The sequence below is a fragment of the Eubalaena glacialis genome, chromosome 14, assembly GCF_028564815.1.
Source record: "Eubalaena glacialis isolate mEubGla1 chromosome 14, mEubGla1.1.hap2.+ XY, whole genome shotgun sequence".
In the NCBI taxonomy this organism is placed as follows: domain Eukaryota; kingdom Metazoa; phylum Chordata; class Mammalia; order Artiodactyla; family Balaenidae; genus Eubalaena; species Eubalaena glacialis.
Window position 1 is genome coordinate 65,664,482 of NC_083729.1, and position 16,738 is coordinate 65,681,219.

At 40.2% G+C, this 16,738-nt stretch overlaps 2 protein-coding genes across 2 annotated transcripts in view; one reads left to right on the forward strand and one right to left on the reverse strand.

Annotated features, from left to right (window-relative positions):
• The window catches only part of TACR1 (tachykinin receptor 1), a 310,975-nt gene that overhangs the window by 30,193 nt on the left and 264,044 nt on the right, over positions 1 to 16,738 (reverse strand). The gene's annotated exons all lie outside the window — the stretch shown is intronic.
• LOC133104739 (zinc finger protein 706) lies at positions 11,572 to 12,057 on the forward strand. Its single transcript, XM_061210528.1, has one exon. The coding sequence runs from the start codon at positions 11,610 to 11,612 to the stop codon at positions 11,838 to 11,840; it is 231 nt and encodes a 76-aa protein (XP_061066511.1). The 5' UTR covers positions 11,572 to 11,609; the 3' UTR covers positions 11,841 to 12,057.

Below are 16,738 nucleotides of genomic sequence, written 5' to 3' on the forward strand. Positions count from 1 at the left end.
CTGACAAGTGTGAGGTGATATCTCATTGTGGTTTTGATTTGCATTTCTCTGATGATTAGTGATATTAAGCATGTTTTCATGTGCCTGTTAGCCATCTATATGTCTTCTTTGGAAATATGTCTAATCAGGTCTTCTGTCCATTTTTAATTGGGTTGTTTCTTGATATTGAGCTGTATGAACTGTTTATATATTTTGGATATTAACCCCTTATTGGTTATATCATTTGTAACTATTTTCTCCCATTCAGTAGGTTGTCTTTTCATTTTGTCCATGGTTCCCTTTGCAGTACAAAAGCTTTTAAGTTCAATTAGGTCCCTTTTGTTTATTTTTGCTTTTATTTCCTTTGCCTTAGGAGACAGATCCAAAACAATATTGCTATGATTTATGTCAATGAGTGTTCTGCCTATGTTTTCTTCTAGGAGTTTTATGGTTTCAAACCTTGTATTTAGGTCTTTAACCCTAATATAATTTTCTTACATGTAGTTGTCCAATGTTCCCAGCATCACTTATTGAAGAAACTGTCTTTTTCCAATTGTATATTATTGCCTCATTTGTCATAGATTAATTGACCATAAGTGCGTGTGTTTATTTCTGGGCTCTCAATTCTGTTCCATTGATCTATGTGTCTGTTTTTGTGCCAGTACCATACTGTTTTTACTATTATAGTTTTGTAGTATAGTCTGATGTCCAGAAGCTCCTCCAGCTCTCTTCTTTCTCAAGATTATTTTGGCTATTCAGGGTCTTTTGCGTTTCCATACAAATTTTAAAATTATTTGTTCTAGTTCTGTGAAAAATTACCCCAGCTTTCTTTTGATTTCCATTTGCATGGATTACCTTTTTCCATCCCCTACTTTCAGTCTGCATCTTTAGATCTGAGGTGAGTATCTTGTAAGCAGCATTATATACAGGTCTTGTTTTATATTCTTTCAGCCACTCTATGTCTTTTGATAGGAGCATTTAGTCCATTTACATTTAAAGTAATTATTGATATGTACTTTCTTACTGCTATTTTGTTTATTGTTTTTGCATTGTTTTTGTAGTTCTTTTTGTTTCTTCTTTTTTTCTCTTCTACTGTGATTTGATGACTATCTTAGTTTTATGTTTGGATTCCTTTCTCTTTTGTGTGTGTATCTATTATAGATTTTTGGTTTGTGATTACCATAAAGTTTATATATATCTAAATATCTATGTCTATATATGATTGTTTTAAGTTGCTGATCTCTTAATTTCAAACACATTTTAACAACCCTGCATTTGTATTCTCCTCTCCTCTTGATTACTGTTTTTGACTTCACATTTTACATCTAATTGTTTGCGGTATCCCTTAGCTGATTATTGTGGATATAGGTGATTTTACTACTTCTGTCTTGTAACCTTCCTACTAGCTTTATGCATGGATCATTTCCTACCTTTCCTGTATATTTGCCTTTACTAATGAGTTTTTTCCTTTCATAATTTTCATGTTTCTAGTTGTGGCCTTTCCTTTTTTTACTTAGAGAAGTCCCTTTAGCATTTCTATTAAAGCTGGTGTGGTTGCTGAACTATTATAGGTTTTGCTTGTCTGTAAAATTTTTGACCCCTTCATCAAATCTGAAGGAGAGCCTTGATGGGTACTGTATTTTTGGTTGTAGGCTTTTCCTCTTTTATCACTTTAAATATATCATGCCACTCACTTCTGGCCTGCAGAGTTTCTACTGAAAAGTCAGCTGATAGCCTTATGGGAGTTTCCTTGTATGTTATTTGTTGCTTTTCCCTTGCTGCTTTTAATATTCTTTCTTTATCTTTAATTTTTGTCACTTTAATTAGAATGTGTCTTTGTGTGTTCCTCTTTGGGTTAATCCTGTATGGGACTCTCTGTGCTTCCTGGACTTGGATGACTGTTCCTTTCCCAGGTTAGGGAAGTTTTCAGCTATTATGTTTTCAAATATGTTCTCAGCCCCGTTCTCTCTCTCTCTTCTCCTGGAATCTCTATAAAGCAAATATTAGTGCACTTGGTGTTGCCCCAGAGGGCTCTTAAACTGTCCTCATTTCCTTACATTCTTTTCTTTTTTTTTCTGTTCAGTGGCAGTGATTTCCACTACCCTGTCTTCCAGCTCACTGATTCATTCCTCTGTATCATTTAGTCTACTTTTGATTCCTTCTGGTGTATTTTTCATTTCAGTTATTGTATTCTTCATCTCTATTTGGTTATTCTTTATATTTTCTAACTCTTTGTTAAAAACTTATAACTTCTGGCTCTGTGCATCTATTCTTCTCCCGAGTTCATTACCCTAAACTCTTTCTTGGGTAGAGTGCATATCTCCACTTCACTTAGCTCCTCTTCTGGGGTTTTATCTTGTTCCTTCATTTGGAACAAGTTCCTCTGTTGCCTTATTTTGCCCAACTTGCTGTTTTTAATTTCTATGTATCTGGAAGGTTGGTTATATTTCCTGACTGTGGAAAGGTGGCCTTTTATAGGAGATGTCCTGTGTGTCTAGCAGCACACTCCCCTCTCATCACTAGAGCTATATGCTCCCTTATGTGGGCTTTGTGGATTCTTCTGTTGTGGCAGGTTGACTACTGTGAGTAGTCTGGTAGGCTTGGTTGGCCCTGGTCTGATTGGTTGCTAGGCCCTGCCTTGTGTGAATGTTGCTGGACACTAGTTGGTGAGGCTGGGTTACAAAGCAGTTGGCTTCAGAACCCAAGGAGGACCAAGGGCTTGTGCTGACCCACTGGTGGATGGAGTTGGGGTCCAGGAGACTCCAGCATTGTTACCTGCCCACTGGTGGGTGAAGCCAGGTCCTGGGGCTAATGCTGGCCACTGGCAGTCAGAGTTGGGTCCTGGGATCTAACTGCAAGACCTTGGGGTCCCAGAGCTTGTGTCAGACTGCTGGTGGGTGGGGCCAGTTTCTGACACAGTAGGCTGTTTTGTCAGGGGTGTCCCAAAGCTTCTGTTGGCCTGCTAGTGGGCGGGGCCTGGGTTCACTCAGACCCAGGGCAGGTGCTGGACTGGTGGTGAGTGGGCTAGGTCTTCAGGCTGTGGGGTTGCAGTTGTCCTATGGCTGGGGTCCACCTGCTGGTGGGTTAGGCTGGTCCTGAGGAGAACATTCTTACTGGTGGGCAAAGCTGGGGCCCAGCTGGTCCCAGGGCAGGATCTGGCCTGCTATTGTGTGGACTGGGTCCTCAGGCTATGGGGCTGTGAATGTTCTGTGGCTCATGTCCACCTGCTAGTGAGTGAGGCTGGTCTCAAGGCTAGAGCAGTGTGGGTGGGGCCAGGGATTCTGCAGAAGGGGTCTGTCTACTGGTGGGTGAAGCTGAGTCCTGAGATCTCTGAGTGCAAGGCCCTGGGGGGTCCCAGTTTTTGTGCTTGCACTCTGGTGTGTGGGGCCAGGTCCTGGACATTTTGGTGGGCAGGACTGTGTCCAGCGGTGGCTGTGGGCTCAGGGAGTTTTAAGGCACCCTGGTGTAAGTGGGGTGTTAAAGTCCCCTGCTATTATTGTATTGCCAATTTCTTTTTTTATGTCTCTTAATATTTGCTTTATATATATAGGTGGTCCTGTATAGGGTGCATATATGTTAATGTGTGTAATACCCTCCTCTTGTATTGATCACTTTATCACTATATAATGCCCTTATTTGTCTTTTGTTATAGAATTTGTTTTAAATTCTATTTTGTCTGATATGAGTATTGCTATCTGCTTCCTTGTCATTTCCATTTGCATGAAATATCTATTTCCATCCCCTTAATTTCATTCTGTGTGTCTTTGGTTCTGCAGTGCATCTCTTGTAAGCAGCATATAGATGGGTCTTGTTTTTTTCTTTATCCATTCAGCCATTCTATGTCTTTTGGTTGGAGCATTCAGTCCATTGACATTTAAAGTAATTATTGATAGGTATGCACTTATTGACATTTTATTACTCATTTTCAAGTTGTTTTTGTGGTTTTTCCCTGTTCTTTTCTTTTTCTCTTAGTCTCTCCACTTGTGGTTTGATGATTTCCTTAGTGGTATGCTTGTCTTCCCCTCTCTCTTGTTTTTGTGTATTTACTGTAGCTTTTTGATTTATGGTTACCATGGGGTTCATATATGTTCACTTATATCTATTTGTTTTAAGCAGGAAGTCCTTTAAGTTCAAACATATTCTAAAAGATCTACATTTTTTATTCCCTTCCCGCATACTTTGTGTTTTTGATGTCACATTTTACACCTTCATATTTATCCCTTTACTGATTATTCTAGTTATACTTGATTTTACACTTTTTTGTCCTTTAATCTTTGGATTAGCTTATTTAAGTTGTTGATCCTCAGCCTTTCAGCCTTTCTAGTGGGATTTCCCCCTTTCCTACAGAATCTTCATGTTTTAGCCTTTTCTTTTCCCTTTAGAGAAGACCCTTTAACATTTCTTTTAGGGAAGGTTTAGTATTGATCGACTCTTTTAGTTTTTGCTTATCTGAACATTTCTTTATCTCTCCTTCTATTTTAAATGATGATCTTTCTGGGTAGATTATCCTTGGTTGCAGGCTTTTCCCTTTCAGTACTTTAAATATATCATGCTACTCCCTTCGGGCCTGCATAGTTTCTGCAGAAAAAGCAGCTGTTAACCTTATGGGGGTTCCCTTGTATATGATTCTTGGTTTTTATTTTGCTACCTTTAGAATTCTCTCTTTAATTTTGCCATTTTAATTATGATATGTCTTGGTGTGCGTCTATTTAAGTTTATCTTGTTTGGGATTCTCTGTGCTTCCTGTACCTAGATATCTGTTTCCTTCTTCAGGCTTGGGCAGTTTTCAGCCATAATTTCATTAAATATATTTTTAACCTCCTTCTCTCTCTTTCTTCCTTCTGGGACCCCTATAATGCAAATGTTGGTATGTTTGCTATTGTTCCAAAGATCCCTTAAACTATTCTCATTGAAAAAAAAAATTTTTTTTTTCTATTCTGATTGGGTGATTTCCATTATTCTATCATCCAGATCACTTATGCATTCTTCTGTATCACCAAGTCTGCTGTTCATTACTCTAGTGTGCTTTTCCTTTCATTTATTGTATTCTTCACTTCTGACTCATTCTTATTTATTTATTCTAGTTCCTTGTTAAATTTCTCACTGTGTTCATCTGTTCATTTTTCTAATTCAGTTAGCATTCTTAATACTAATGCTTTGAATTCTTTATCTGGTTAATTGTTTATTTCTGTTTTATTAGTTGTTTTTTCATGGATTTTCTCTTGCACTTTCAATTGTGACAAATTCCTCTGTCTTCTCATTTTGCTTATCTTTCTCTGTCTCTATGCAATTAAGTGAAACAGTTACCTATTGTAGTCTTGAAGGTGTGTCCTTGTGTGGGAGTGTCCCTATACAGTCTGCCTATGCCCAGTGGCTTTGGTCAGAGAGCTGTATTTGATGTGAACACAAGTCACATCTTCTTCAGGGTGTGCTGGCAGCTATCATCTTGTAAGGAGCTGGGGCTGGAGACGGAAAGACTAGGGCCAGAGCCAATGTGAAGCAGGGCTTCCCCTATACTCAATGGCTGTTTCTGCCCTATCAGTTGTGGGGTCAGGTCCCAAGTTGCTGGAGCAGAAGAAATCCTGAAGGTTGGGTCCGAGCTGGCTCTGTTCCCTTTAAGTGTGTGCTCTTCTCCCTCCCAGCTCCTGCACCCAGCAGTACTGGTACAAGAGGGACTGTTGAGGGTAGTCAGCAAGGTTTGGGATGTGGGTTCTGGCAGTCTGGTTGCTGTCAGAAATCCAGACTGCCTCTGATGTGCCACCTGTATAATTGCCAATAATGGCTGCCTTTTCCCTGCTCAGACACCACTTAGGGTTTGAGATTCTTCAGCATCTCACAGCCCAGCTTTTTCCTTGGTTGTAGCAGTCCTTGCTCCAGTTTGGAGCTGCGATGCAAGGCAAGCAGTGTTGGAGCATTTGTTCAGTCCAGGCTGGGGTGCATGCCAGGGAGGTGGCGGGAAACCAGTCAGTCACCAGTGTGATTTAAATTCTCCCTCTCTGCCCTGCTTCAGGAGCAAGCAAGTGTTTATGTATTCCTCATGACTGGAGTTCAGGCTTCCCTCTGCCCTCCTGTTAGTGCCACCAGCCCTCCAACCAGCCAAGGGTGTTCATCTTCCTGGCATCAGACCCCAGGGTTGGGGTGGCCAATATGTGGCTCAAACTGCTCACACCCCAGGGAGGATCTCTGCCTGTGTAATTGCCCTTTTCCTCCTAGTCCCCTCCCAAGGGTACTGACCTGATCGCTTCTCTTTCCTTCCAACCCAATTCCATGTGTATCTTTCTTATAGCTTTGATTGTACAGGAGTCTTTCTGCCAGTTTCCAGATAGTTTCCAGTGAGAATTGCTCCACACGTAGATGTATTTTTGATCTGTTTGTGGGGGGAAGTAAACTCTGTGTCCCCTTACTATGCAATCTTGATCTCCCTCCCCTTATCTGCTTGATTGGATGATATGGTCCTTAGAGGGAGAGCCCAGTGTTATTTCTCTTTAATTCCTTTTACAACACAGGCACCAAGGAAATATTGGGTTGGCCCGAATGAACTTTTTGGCCAACCCAATACTTCACAGAAAGATATAATCTCAGGCTTCAAAGGACATTAGAATTCTCACCTCATCCATTCCCTACAGCAAGAAATCCTCCTGATGGTATCCACCACAGGAGGGGATTCATTGTAAATTGAAAATTTACAATTATGCTATTTAGTTATTGTCATTTCTTTTTTTGTGAATTGACCACTTGCATAATTTACTTAATTTTACATTGGGGTGTTCATATTGTCTTTGCTAATTTGTAAGAACTCTTTATGGATTCTATCATATCATGGTTAAAATGTCTTTTCCATATAAAAATCATGAAAACATTCACTTATGCTTTCTCCTAGCTTATTTATTTATTTGCATTTAACTATTCAGTCTATCAGGGATCTACTTTGGTATTATGAGAAAAGGCTCCAAATTTGCTTTCTCTAACAATTGTTTATAGTTTCCCAAGTACCACTATTGGATACTCCATCCTTTCCCTGATGATTCAAAATTGCACTTCTAACTTATACACTCACATGGCTCTGTTTCTGGGCTTTTGCTCTGTTTCCTGGATCTATCCCTCCTTTCTGGTATCACCTTCACACCATCTCAATTTCTGTGGCTTTGTAGTACATTTTTTATCCTATGGCAGTTCAAATCTCTTATTATTTTACTTAGTTCCAAAAAATAAAGTATCTCCATTCCTGCACATTTCTTAAGAAGAGGGTCAAGGGATTGTTTTAGTTATTTGCAGCCAGGCTTGCAGCTTCCCAAAAGATATCAGATGGTCAGTTCACTGGTCCATCCCAGCATTGATTCTCATGATGAAGTTCAGTGGTGGATGCTATTGATCTGCCCAGGGCCTTATGTCCTTGTTTCAGATTCTTTCTTCGTCAGCTCTTTCAGGCAAACAGAAAGGTTCTATAAGGATGTGTTGCCAGGAATGGCTCCAGAGTTTGGAAATGCTCTAACAAGAAATATTTGAATACTGGACTCCAGCAGAAAGAAACTCAGTTCCCTTATCCACACCCCTCCTCCCTCCAGCCTGCTTAGGGGCAGGGCAGAGATTTGGGTGGAGGCAGGTGGCTAGTAATCCTGCCTGAAATTTTTATTCGGTGGATATGTTAAAGAAAAAAACAAACCATAAATTTCAAAGCTTCTGCAGGCTTCATATATCTGAGAGAGAAGAACAAATTAGTAGTTGGTTTGTTGGTTGTTGGTAGTTGGTAGTTGGTTTGGCTGAGGATCTTATTGTGTTTTGCAATAAGAAAAGATAGGCCAGAAGCTTAACTTAAGGTGGGATGAAAAATGCCAAACTACTGTCTGTGAGGAAGAAAAATATCAAGAGTACCAGTAACAAGAAGGAGAGGGAAAAGGAGAGATTAAGAGAGAGGGAGAGAGAGAAAGACATTGAGACCCCTTGGTTGGTAGCAGGGACTTGTAAAAGGACACATCTAGCAAGAAATTTCCTATGGTAAGGACTGCTCAATATACTGCAGAAACCGTAGTATCTGAAGTAAATTCAAGAAAGTACAATCCTGTCCTATACTGTAAATCTCTGATTTCTCTAAACACTCCCAAAATCTTCTGTAAAATATGCCTCACCCAACAACTCCATGTCAGTGAGGCTTTGAGATGTGAATGAGGAGGACTGGTTTCCAGAGTGGAGCCAAGTGGGCTGGCCAGAGATAGTGGTGGCCACAAAGTTCCCATTACCTTGTGTGGTGTAGGAGATGTGGTGGAGAGGAAGTCTCTGTCTCAGGAAGCAGGGAGACAGAGACAGATTTCCTGAATCTGTACTATGCTCCCTGGTCAATCTTCCCAGTCTGGCAGATAACATCAAATCATGTAGATATTCCTTAAATCCCCATGGTAGTTCTGGAAACCCCAGCCAGCCACAGAGCTCAGATAATTGACGTCTGAACAGACATTGCCACCAGGTGGCGCCAAACTGAAGCTGGCACTTGGACCATTCAGTAGTTCATTTAGGTGACTGGTATTTCTGTAACCTATTAATAAAATAGCATGCATTTTATGTGCTTGAATTAATTGTAAACTGCATACCCCTCCTCCCAATCCCTTACCATGTCATGATGTCATTTTACAGTATGTACCTTGGCCTGGTCTTTACCAACATGGCTTGGGCTTTGCAAACCTCCTCGGATAATTACAAGCCCATTGAGAACAAGATTGCATTTTATCTGTGATTTGTTTTTTCTGAGTGTCAGTGGACATTGATAAATGTTTTGTTTATATAACTTACCCACTTTCAACCTCTCTAGATAGTGCTTAACTCTACATGTTTTGCTCACCTTGAGGTTGGCTTCACTGACTATCACTGCAGTGGAATATTCCTTGCTGTATAAGCAAGCAGGGACAGATCTGGGATGAGCTTATGCCTTGGCTGCTGAAGCTTGTGATGAATGCTGAGCCAAAGAGGACTCAGCTACATGCAGCGGAACTGAAGCTTGTACTTTACCATTCTGTTGAGCATTTAAAATATTGTTAATTTTGGTAGGACATTGTTTAAAATTTGATTGATACTAACTGGTATTAGTAAACATTCCCTTATATAAGTAAGTTGCCTATAAATGTGGGTGTTTTTATACTCTAGTCCCTGGCATCTGAAAAACACAAAATAATCAAAACAATTGTAGTCACAAGAGCCTGCAACTAATAACCATTCATGTCCCCAGGTCTGGACTAAGTGCTCAGACTCATGGCCCTCATGCTGAGTGCCCACTTTCCTTGCTATGCCCTGATAGTATTTTCTCTCCACAAGGAAAATCTTGGCATAACAACCAGTAACAAATGGCCAGGTAGTGGCCATTTTTCTTTTGATAAAGTCTGATGAAATTTAGTTTATCAAGTGTGGTACAACATAAACAGCCATTTGCTTGTAGAAGGTGTAGAAATTTCACATTTTCTATGTGCAGTAGTTTCATTGTAAAGGTGTTTCTGAAAAGTGGATTTGATTTCATCTATTACTTCTGGGACTTGGGGTAAGGGACAGATATTGCTAACCCTATTTTAAATTGAAAAATGAAGGTACAAGGAAGATAACTGCTTTGTTCAAGTCACTCAGGGTTGAAATGGGAATAGAAAACAGATATGTTCTTTTCTCATTTTAACCCTTTGCATTTCTATTATTTCTCTTTAGATGAGCTTGAAAGAAGAATGGATAAATGTCTCTTAGAGCAGGGAAAACACAGTTTTCAAGAATAAACACGTATGTTAAGCACAAAAATTATTCACAGCATTTAATAATGCAGATAATTCACTGAAAAATAGCATAGCTTAAAATATCAGACACAGAATTCAATTCCGTCTACATGGGTGACTTGGAATGTGGCCATGTCTTGGATTTCAGCTTACATCTGGATTCCTTTTTGTATTTCCACAGCCTTTTCCTGTCTTGAACCCTGAGCCCAAAGACTCTCAGTTGCCTGAAATATGTGGGAAAGACAAACACTTTACTTTCAGTACCTCAGCCAAAATTTCTCAGCATAGACAATAGACCGTTATGTTGTGAACCACACAGGCTGCTAGTCTACAGTTTTCATTAACAAATTGAGCAATGCAATTTGTGTGTTTCACAAGAAATTATCAAGGAGACTACATTTGTAGATTGAAGTTTGAATCAGTTTGAAGTCTGCTGTGAGTTATATGTGAGAGGACAAACATTTTTAATGAAGGAGTGTTGACAGCTTTTCATACCTCCTCAAGTTGGCCGAAGAGAATCTAGTCAGTAGATGCTTTCATGCTTCTGTGGCTTAGGGGACAGAGACCATAGGGCCTTCAAAACCTAAAATATTTACTACCTGGCCTCTTAAACTTTGCCCACTCTGTTCCACTGTACTGCAAAGAGAAGAGGCTGTTACTAGTACAGAAAAAAAAGGGAGAGGATGCAAATCAATAAAATTAGAAATGAAAAATGAGAAATCACTACTGACACCACAGAAATACAAAGGATTATTAGAGACTACTACTAACAACTATATGCCAATAAAATGGACAACCTTGAAGAAACGGACAAATTCTTGGAAAGGTACAATTTTCCAAGACTGAACCAGGAAGAATTAGAAAATATAAACAGATCTATCACAAGTAATGAAATTGAAACTGTAATTAAAATTTTTCCAACAAACAAAAGTCAAGGACCAGATGGCTTCACAGGCGAATTCTATCAAACATTTAGAGAAGAGCTAACACCGATCCTTCTCAAACTCTTGCAAAAAATTGCAGAGGGAGGAACACTCCAAAATTCATTCTACGAAGCCACCATCACCCTGATACCAAAACCAGAAAGAGATATCACAAAAAAAGAAAATTACAAACCAATATCACTGATGAACATAGATGCAAACATCCTGAACAAAATACTAGCAAACTGAATCCAACAACATATTAAAAGGATCATACACCATGATCAAGTGAGATTTATCCCAGGGATGCAAGGATTTATCAATATCCACAAATGAATCAGTGTGATATACTATATTAACAAATTAAGGGATAAAAACCATATGATCATCTCAATAGATGCAGAAAAAACTTTGGATAAAATCCAACACCAATTTACGATAAAAAAAACTCTCCAGAAAATGAGCACAGAGGGAACCCATCTCAACATAATAAAGGCCATATATGACAAACCCACAGCACACATCTTTCTCAATGGTGAAAAACTGAAAGCATTTCCACTAAGATCAGGAACAAGACAAGATATCCACTCTCACCACTTTTATTCATCATGGTTTTGGAAGTCCTAGCCACGGCAATCAGAGAAGAAAAAGAAATAAACTGTATACAAATTGGAAAAGAAGAAGTAAAGCTGTCACTGCTTGCAGATGACATGATACTATACATAGAGAATCCTAAAGATGTCACCAGAAAACTACTAGAACTAATCAATGAATTTGGTAAGTTTGCAGGATACAAAATTAATGCACAGAAATCTCTGACATTCCTATACACTAACAATGAGAAATCAGAAAGAGAAATTAAGGAAACAATCCCATTTACCATCACAACAAAAAGAATAATGTAGGCAGAGCAGGCTGCGCTGGGGCGACTGGGAGAGCTGTGCGGCGTGCGCGAGCACGAGATATGGCTCGTGGACAGCAGAAGATTCAGTCTCAGCAGAAAAATGCCAAAAAGCAAGCTGGACAAAAGAAGAAACAAGGACATGATCAAAAGGCTGCTGCCAAAGCTGCCTTAATATATACCTGCACTGTCTGTAGGACACAAATGCCAGACCCTAAGACCTTCAAGCAGCACTTTGAGAGCAAGCATCCTAAGACTCCACTTCCTCCAGAATTAGCTGATGTTCAGGCATAAAGTTGTTTACAGGTGAATTCGTGACACCTTTGACTCTTCTCCTGTCTCAGACCTTAGGTAACAAACCTGCAGCTGCTTTTCTAACAAACTGTTGATCAGCAAAAATAAAGGGGCTACAGAAACACTCATTTTTATGCTGTTCCCTTTTGGGCTTCATGCAAAGACAATTCTGTGTAAATGTACAGTTGACTCTGATTTGGAAATCTGAAAATCAGTCCATCCTTGCTATAAAAAATTTTTTTACAATTGTAATTATATTGATGTTCATATTGTATAAAATAACTCATTTAATAAAGTAGTACTTTGATTTTACAAAAAAAAAAAAAAAAAGAAAGAATAATGTACCTAGGAATAAACCTGCCTAAGGAGGTGAAAGACTTGTACTCAGAAAACTATAAAACACTGATGAAAGAAATCAAAGATGACATAAACAGATGGAGAAATATACCATGGTCTTGGATTGGAAGAATCAATATTGTGAAAATGACTAAACTGCCCAAAGCAATCTACAGATTCAATGTAATCCCTATCAAACTACCAATGGCATTCTTCACAGAATTAGAACAAAAAATTTTACAATGCCTATGGAAACACAAAAGACCCCAAATAGCCAAAGCAATCTTGAGAGAGAAAAACTGAGCTGGAGGAATCAGGCTTCCCAACTTCAAACTATACTACAAAGCTACAGTAATCAAGACAGTATGTTACTGGCACAAAAACAGAATTATAGATCAATGGTACAGTGGGAGAAAATATTTGCAAATGAAAAAACGGACAAAGGATTAATCTCCAAAATATACAAATAGCCCATGGAGCTCAATATCAAAAAAACAAACAACCCAATTAAAAAATGGCAGAAGACCTTAATAGACATTTTACCAAAGAAGACATAAAGATGGCCAAGAGGCACATGAAAAGATGCTCAACATCACTAATTATTAGAGAAATGCAAATCAAAACTACAATGAGGTATCACCTCACACTGGTCAGAATAGCCATTATCAAAAAATCTACAAACAATAAATGCTGGAGAGGGTGTGGAGAAAAGGGAACCTACTTTCACTGTTGGTGGGAATGTAATTTGATACAACCACTATGGAGAACAGTATGGAGGTTCCTTAAAAAACTAAAAATAGAAGTACTGTATGACCCAGCAATCCCACTTCTGGGCATATACCCTGAGAAAACCATAATTCAAAAAGAGACATGTACCACAGTGTTCATTGCAGCACTATTTACAATAGCCAGGACATGGAAGCAACACAAATATCCATCGACAGATGAATGGATAAAGAAGATGTGGCACATATATACAATGGAATATTTCTCAGCCATAAAAAGAACTGAAATTGAGTTATTTGTAGTGAGGTGGATGGACCTAGAGTCCGTCATACAGAGTGAAATAAGTCAGAAAGAGAAAAACAAATACCATATGCTAACGCATATATATGGAATCTAAAAAAAAAAAAAAAGGTTCTGATGAACCTAGTGGCAGGGCAGGAATAAAGATGTAGACATAGAGAATGCACTTAAGGACACCGGGGGGGAGGGGGAAGCTGGGGTGAAGTGAGAGTAGCATCGCCATATATACACTACCCAATGTAAAATAGATAGCTAGTGGGAAGCAGCAGCATAGCACAGGGAGATTAGCTCGGTGCTTTGTGACCACATAGAGGGGTGGGATAGGGAGGGTGGGAGGGAGGCTCAAGCGGGTGGGAATATGGGGATATATATATGCATATGGCTGATTCACTTTGTTGTACAACAGAAACTAACACAGTATTGTGAAACAATTATACTCCAATAAAGATGTAATAAAAAAAAAAGAAGAAAGTAGTATAGATCAACACTGTGCCTTCACTGATCTTATTAGTGCTATCGCGATGCTCTCCCTTCTTCTGGCACCAACCCAACTCCTACCCTTCTTCAAGGCCCATCTCCTGATGCTGAGAACTTCTCTGGAGGAGTCTGGTCTTCACAATCCCTCCTGTTCCTTTGATCTCCCAGACCACTTAACATCTACTAAGTTTTTGATTACTTGATGCCTTGTACAGTTCTTCATTTCAGGCACCTTAGCTTTGTCTTCCAAGTTACCTGTAAACTCTGTGAAAACACAGACCATGGGTATCTTTCTTCTCCCTACATTATCAGCCACAGATTAAGTTTTCTACTACTCAGCTCTGATTGTTGGTACAAATGTCCTCCCTGTTTAGGCTTCCTATTGCCTACCAGATTAAGCATGAACTACTTAGCACAACATTTAAAGCTCTCTATAATCTTCAGCCCCCATTCTTACTAGCTAACTAGTGCCCAGAGTGGCTGTTCAGGAATGGTCTTTTCTGTTTTCCCTTACTTTGCTTTCTCTTATTCTCTTACTTCATTGGAAGAGCCTTGAGAACAGTTCTGGATTTGATAATGATGAGGTCAGTCATGAGCAATTTTAGTGTTAGGATGGGGACAAAAGCCAGCAAGCAGGAACAAAGGAATATGTCAATGAAAAAAATAACTGTAGCAGGCATAGTGTAGATGTTTGTGCTGAGAAGGAAGAGGTGGTGAGGCAGCCAGAAGACCAATGTTTAGTCTGGGGTGAGTACTGCATGGATTTGTGGGTGAATGATAGGAGTCAATGGCAATATGAAGAGGAAGTTAGCTAGGAATAGCTCAGAAGGAGCAGAAAGAGGGCTCAATTGCAGAGAGGGAAAGAGAAGAGAAGGGAGGTCCAGTTTCTGTCTTCTCAGTGTGGTTGACATGAGCCATCTACTGAGTCAAGTATGCAGGACAGGATTAGAGATCTGAGGAGACTGGCCACAGGAAGGCGGCTGCTGACATCAGTAAGAGAAGGTTGCCAAGTAGCATGAATTAATATGGACACAATTAGCCTCATTTCCTGGCTTTTACTAGCATTCCTGGGAAATCTGAGTCTGATAGGGGAGAAAATATCAGGAGAAAATATAAGGTGGGAGAGTTGAGGTTGGGGATGGCCATAGAAACCATGGAAAACCTTGGGAACAATGCCTAGGTGAACACATTGGATTGAGCTACCTTTGATTTAGCACCAACTGCAGTCCAGAAAATTACCATGTCTTACCCTGTTTAACCAATTCTGTTTAGATTGGGGTTCATCATCCTAATTTTTCAATTTAATTTGAGGTTCAAAGATGTTCCTTGACTGATGTGGTTTGAGCTGGAGCTTTAATCCAGATATTTATTTCTTTTTCCACTCTATCATTGTACCTTCATACTATAGAAATGGTTGTGCCAAGAGGCCCCAGGGTACCACAGATTGTGTGTGGGGGGGAGTGGGCGGTAAGTGAAAGGCGGTAGCCTTGAAAGGTTAAGATTCTTTAGCACCTTCATTTCTATCAAATCACATATCCTTCCTCATTGTGACACCGTTCATCTAACCCCTCCTGGTCCACCCAGTCACATGAGTGGTGTTTGTTCTCTGCTGAATTTGTCTGTGAAAAGCGGAGTCCTGAGGGTACCAGTGTCCACCTGGGGGAACCATGGGTAGCGCAGGTCGCTCCTTGCTTTCCCCTCTCTCCAGCAGAAGAAAATCAGGAGTGGGAAGGGGACCAGCAAGGGTCCAACCCCAAGACCCCTTTGCTCTTCACTATGACTCTCCAAGAAAGACTTCTGTTAGGGACTGAATGTCTGTGTTCCCCAAATGGACCTGTTGAAACGCTAACTCCCAGTGGGATGGTATTAGGAGGCGGGAGTCTTTGGGAGGTAATTAGGTCATGAAGGTGGAGCTCTTATAAGAAGAGAGAAATGATCTCTCTTTCTCCGCCATTGAGGATACAGCAAGAAGGTGTCCCTCCACAAAACAGGAAGAGGGTTCTCACCAGGAAAAGAATGGGCCAGCATGTTGATCTTGGATTTACCAGCCTTCAAAACTGTGAGAAATAAATGTTTGTTGTTTAAGACACCTAGCCTATGGTATTTTGTTGCAGCAGCCCAAATTAAGATAACCCCAGTTTATTCCAGACTCAGATCTCTGAGTACAATTCTCTGGTGAAAACCTGTTTTGGTGCCATCTTGACAATAACAACAAAAAGTGTTTTTAAAGATAAGACGGCAGTTTCCTGGGTCTAGAAGCAGAAAGACAAGAGACTTTCCCATCATATTTAAACCCATTTCTTCCATCTTCATAGCAGTTAGTCTCAAACAGGATGTTTAAAAAAATATCACTGTGAGCCAGCTTTAAAAATGATGATTTCTGGGCCCTACCCTAGAGATTCTGAGGGAAGTCCTGGGAGCATGAATTTTAACAAGTGCCTCAATGATTCTGAGGCAGGTGGCTCTTCCTACATGTGAAAAAACGGTGCTCTGAGAGGGACATTGTGTCTGTTGTACACAATGGTGTCTCAGGGGATGGCTGGTTGGCCAGACACCAAGAGACCCCCAAGGGCATTTTCCTTAATAAGTTTTCTCTAGTGCAGGGGCTGGCTCCAGTCTTTGAGCCCCAGAACCCTCATTTGTCAGCATGCATAGCCTCACAGGCATGGGCATACTAACCACACTCTCAGGAATCTGATTTGTAAACCATTTTTAAGGGAGAAATATGACCGCTAAGTAAACTGGGTGTTGGTGCTGGCCAAATGAAAAGGCTGCAGATCATGTAACCAGATTCAGCACTAGGAGCGTTGGCTGGCTGAATCCAGGGCCTCCCTGGCATCAGACTCTGAGAGCCTGAAAGGCAGGTGCACCCCCTTCCACAGTGAGAATCTATTTGTCAGAGGGATGGACACACCTGTTCCTGAGGGGACACCTGCCCTTGCATAGTGCCTGGCACACAGTTGGTGTCCTGAAGCTGGCTTAGCAGGGTGAGGACAGCTTCAGAACCCTTTTGCCTAAAATCTCAAGATCTATTGTTCCCAGACTTCTGTATTTCATGG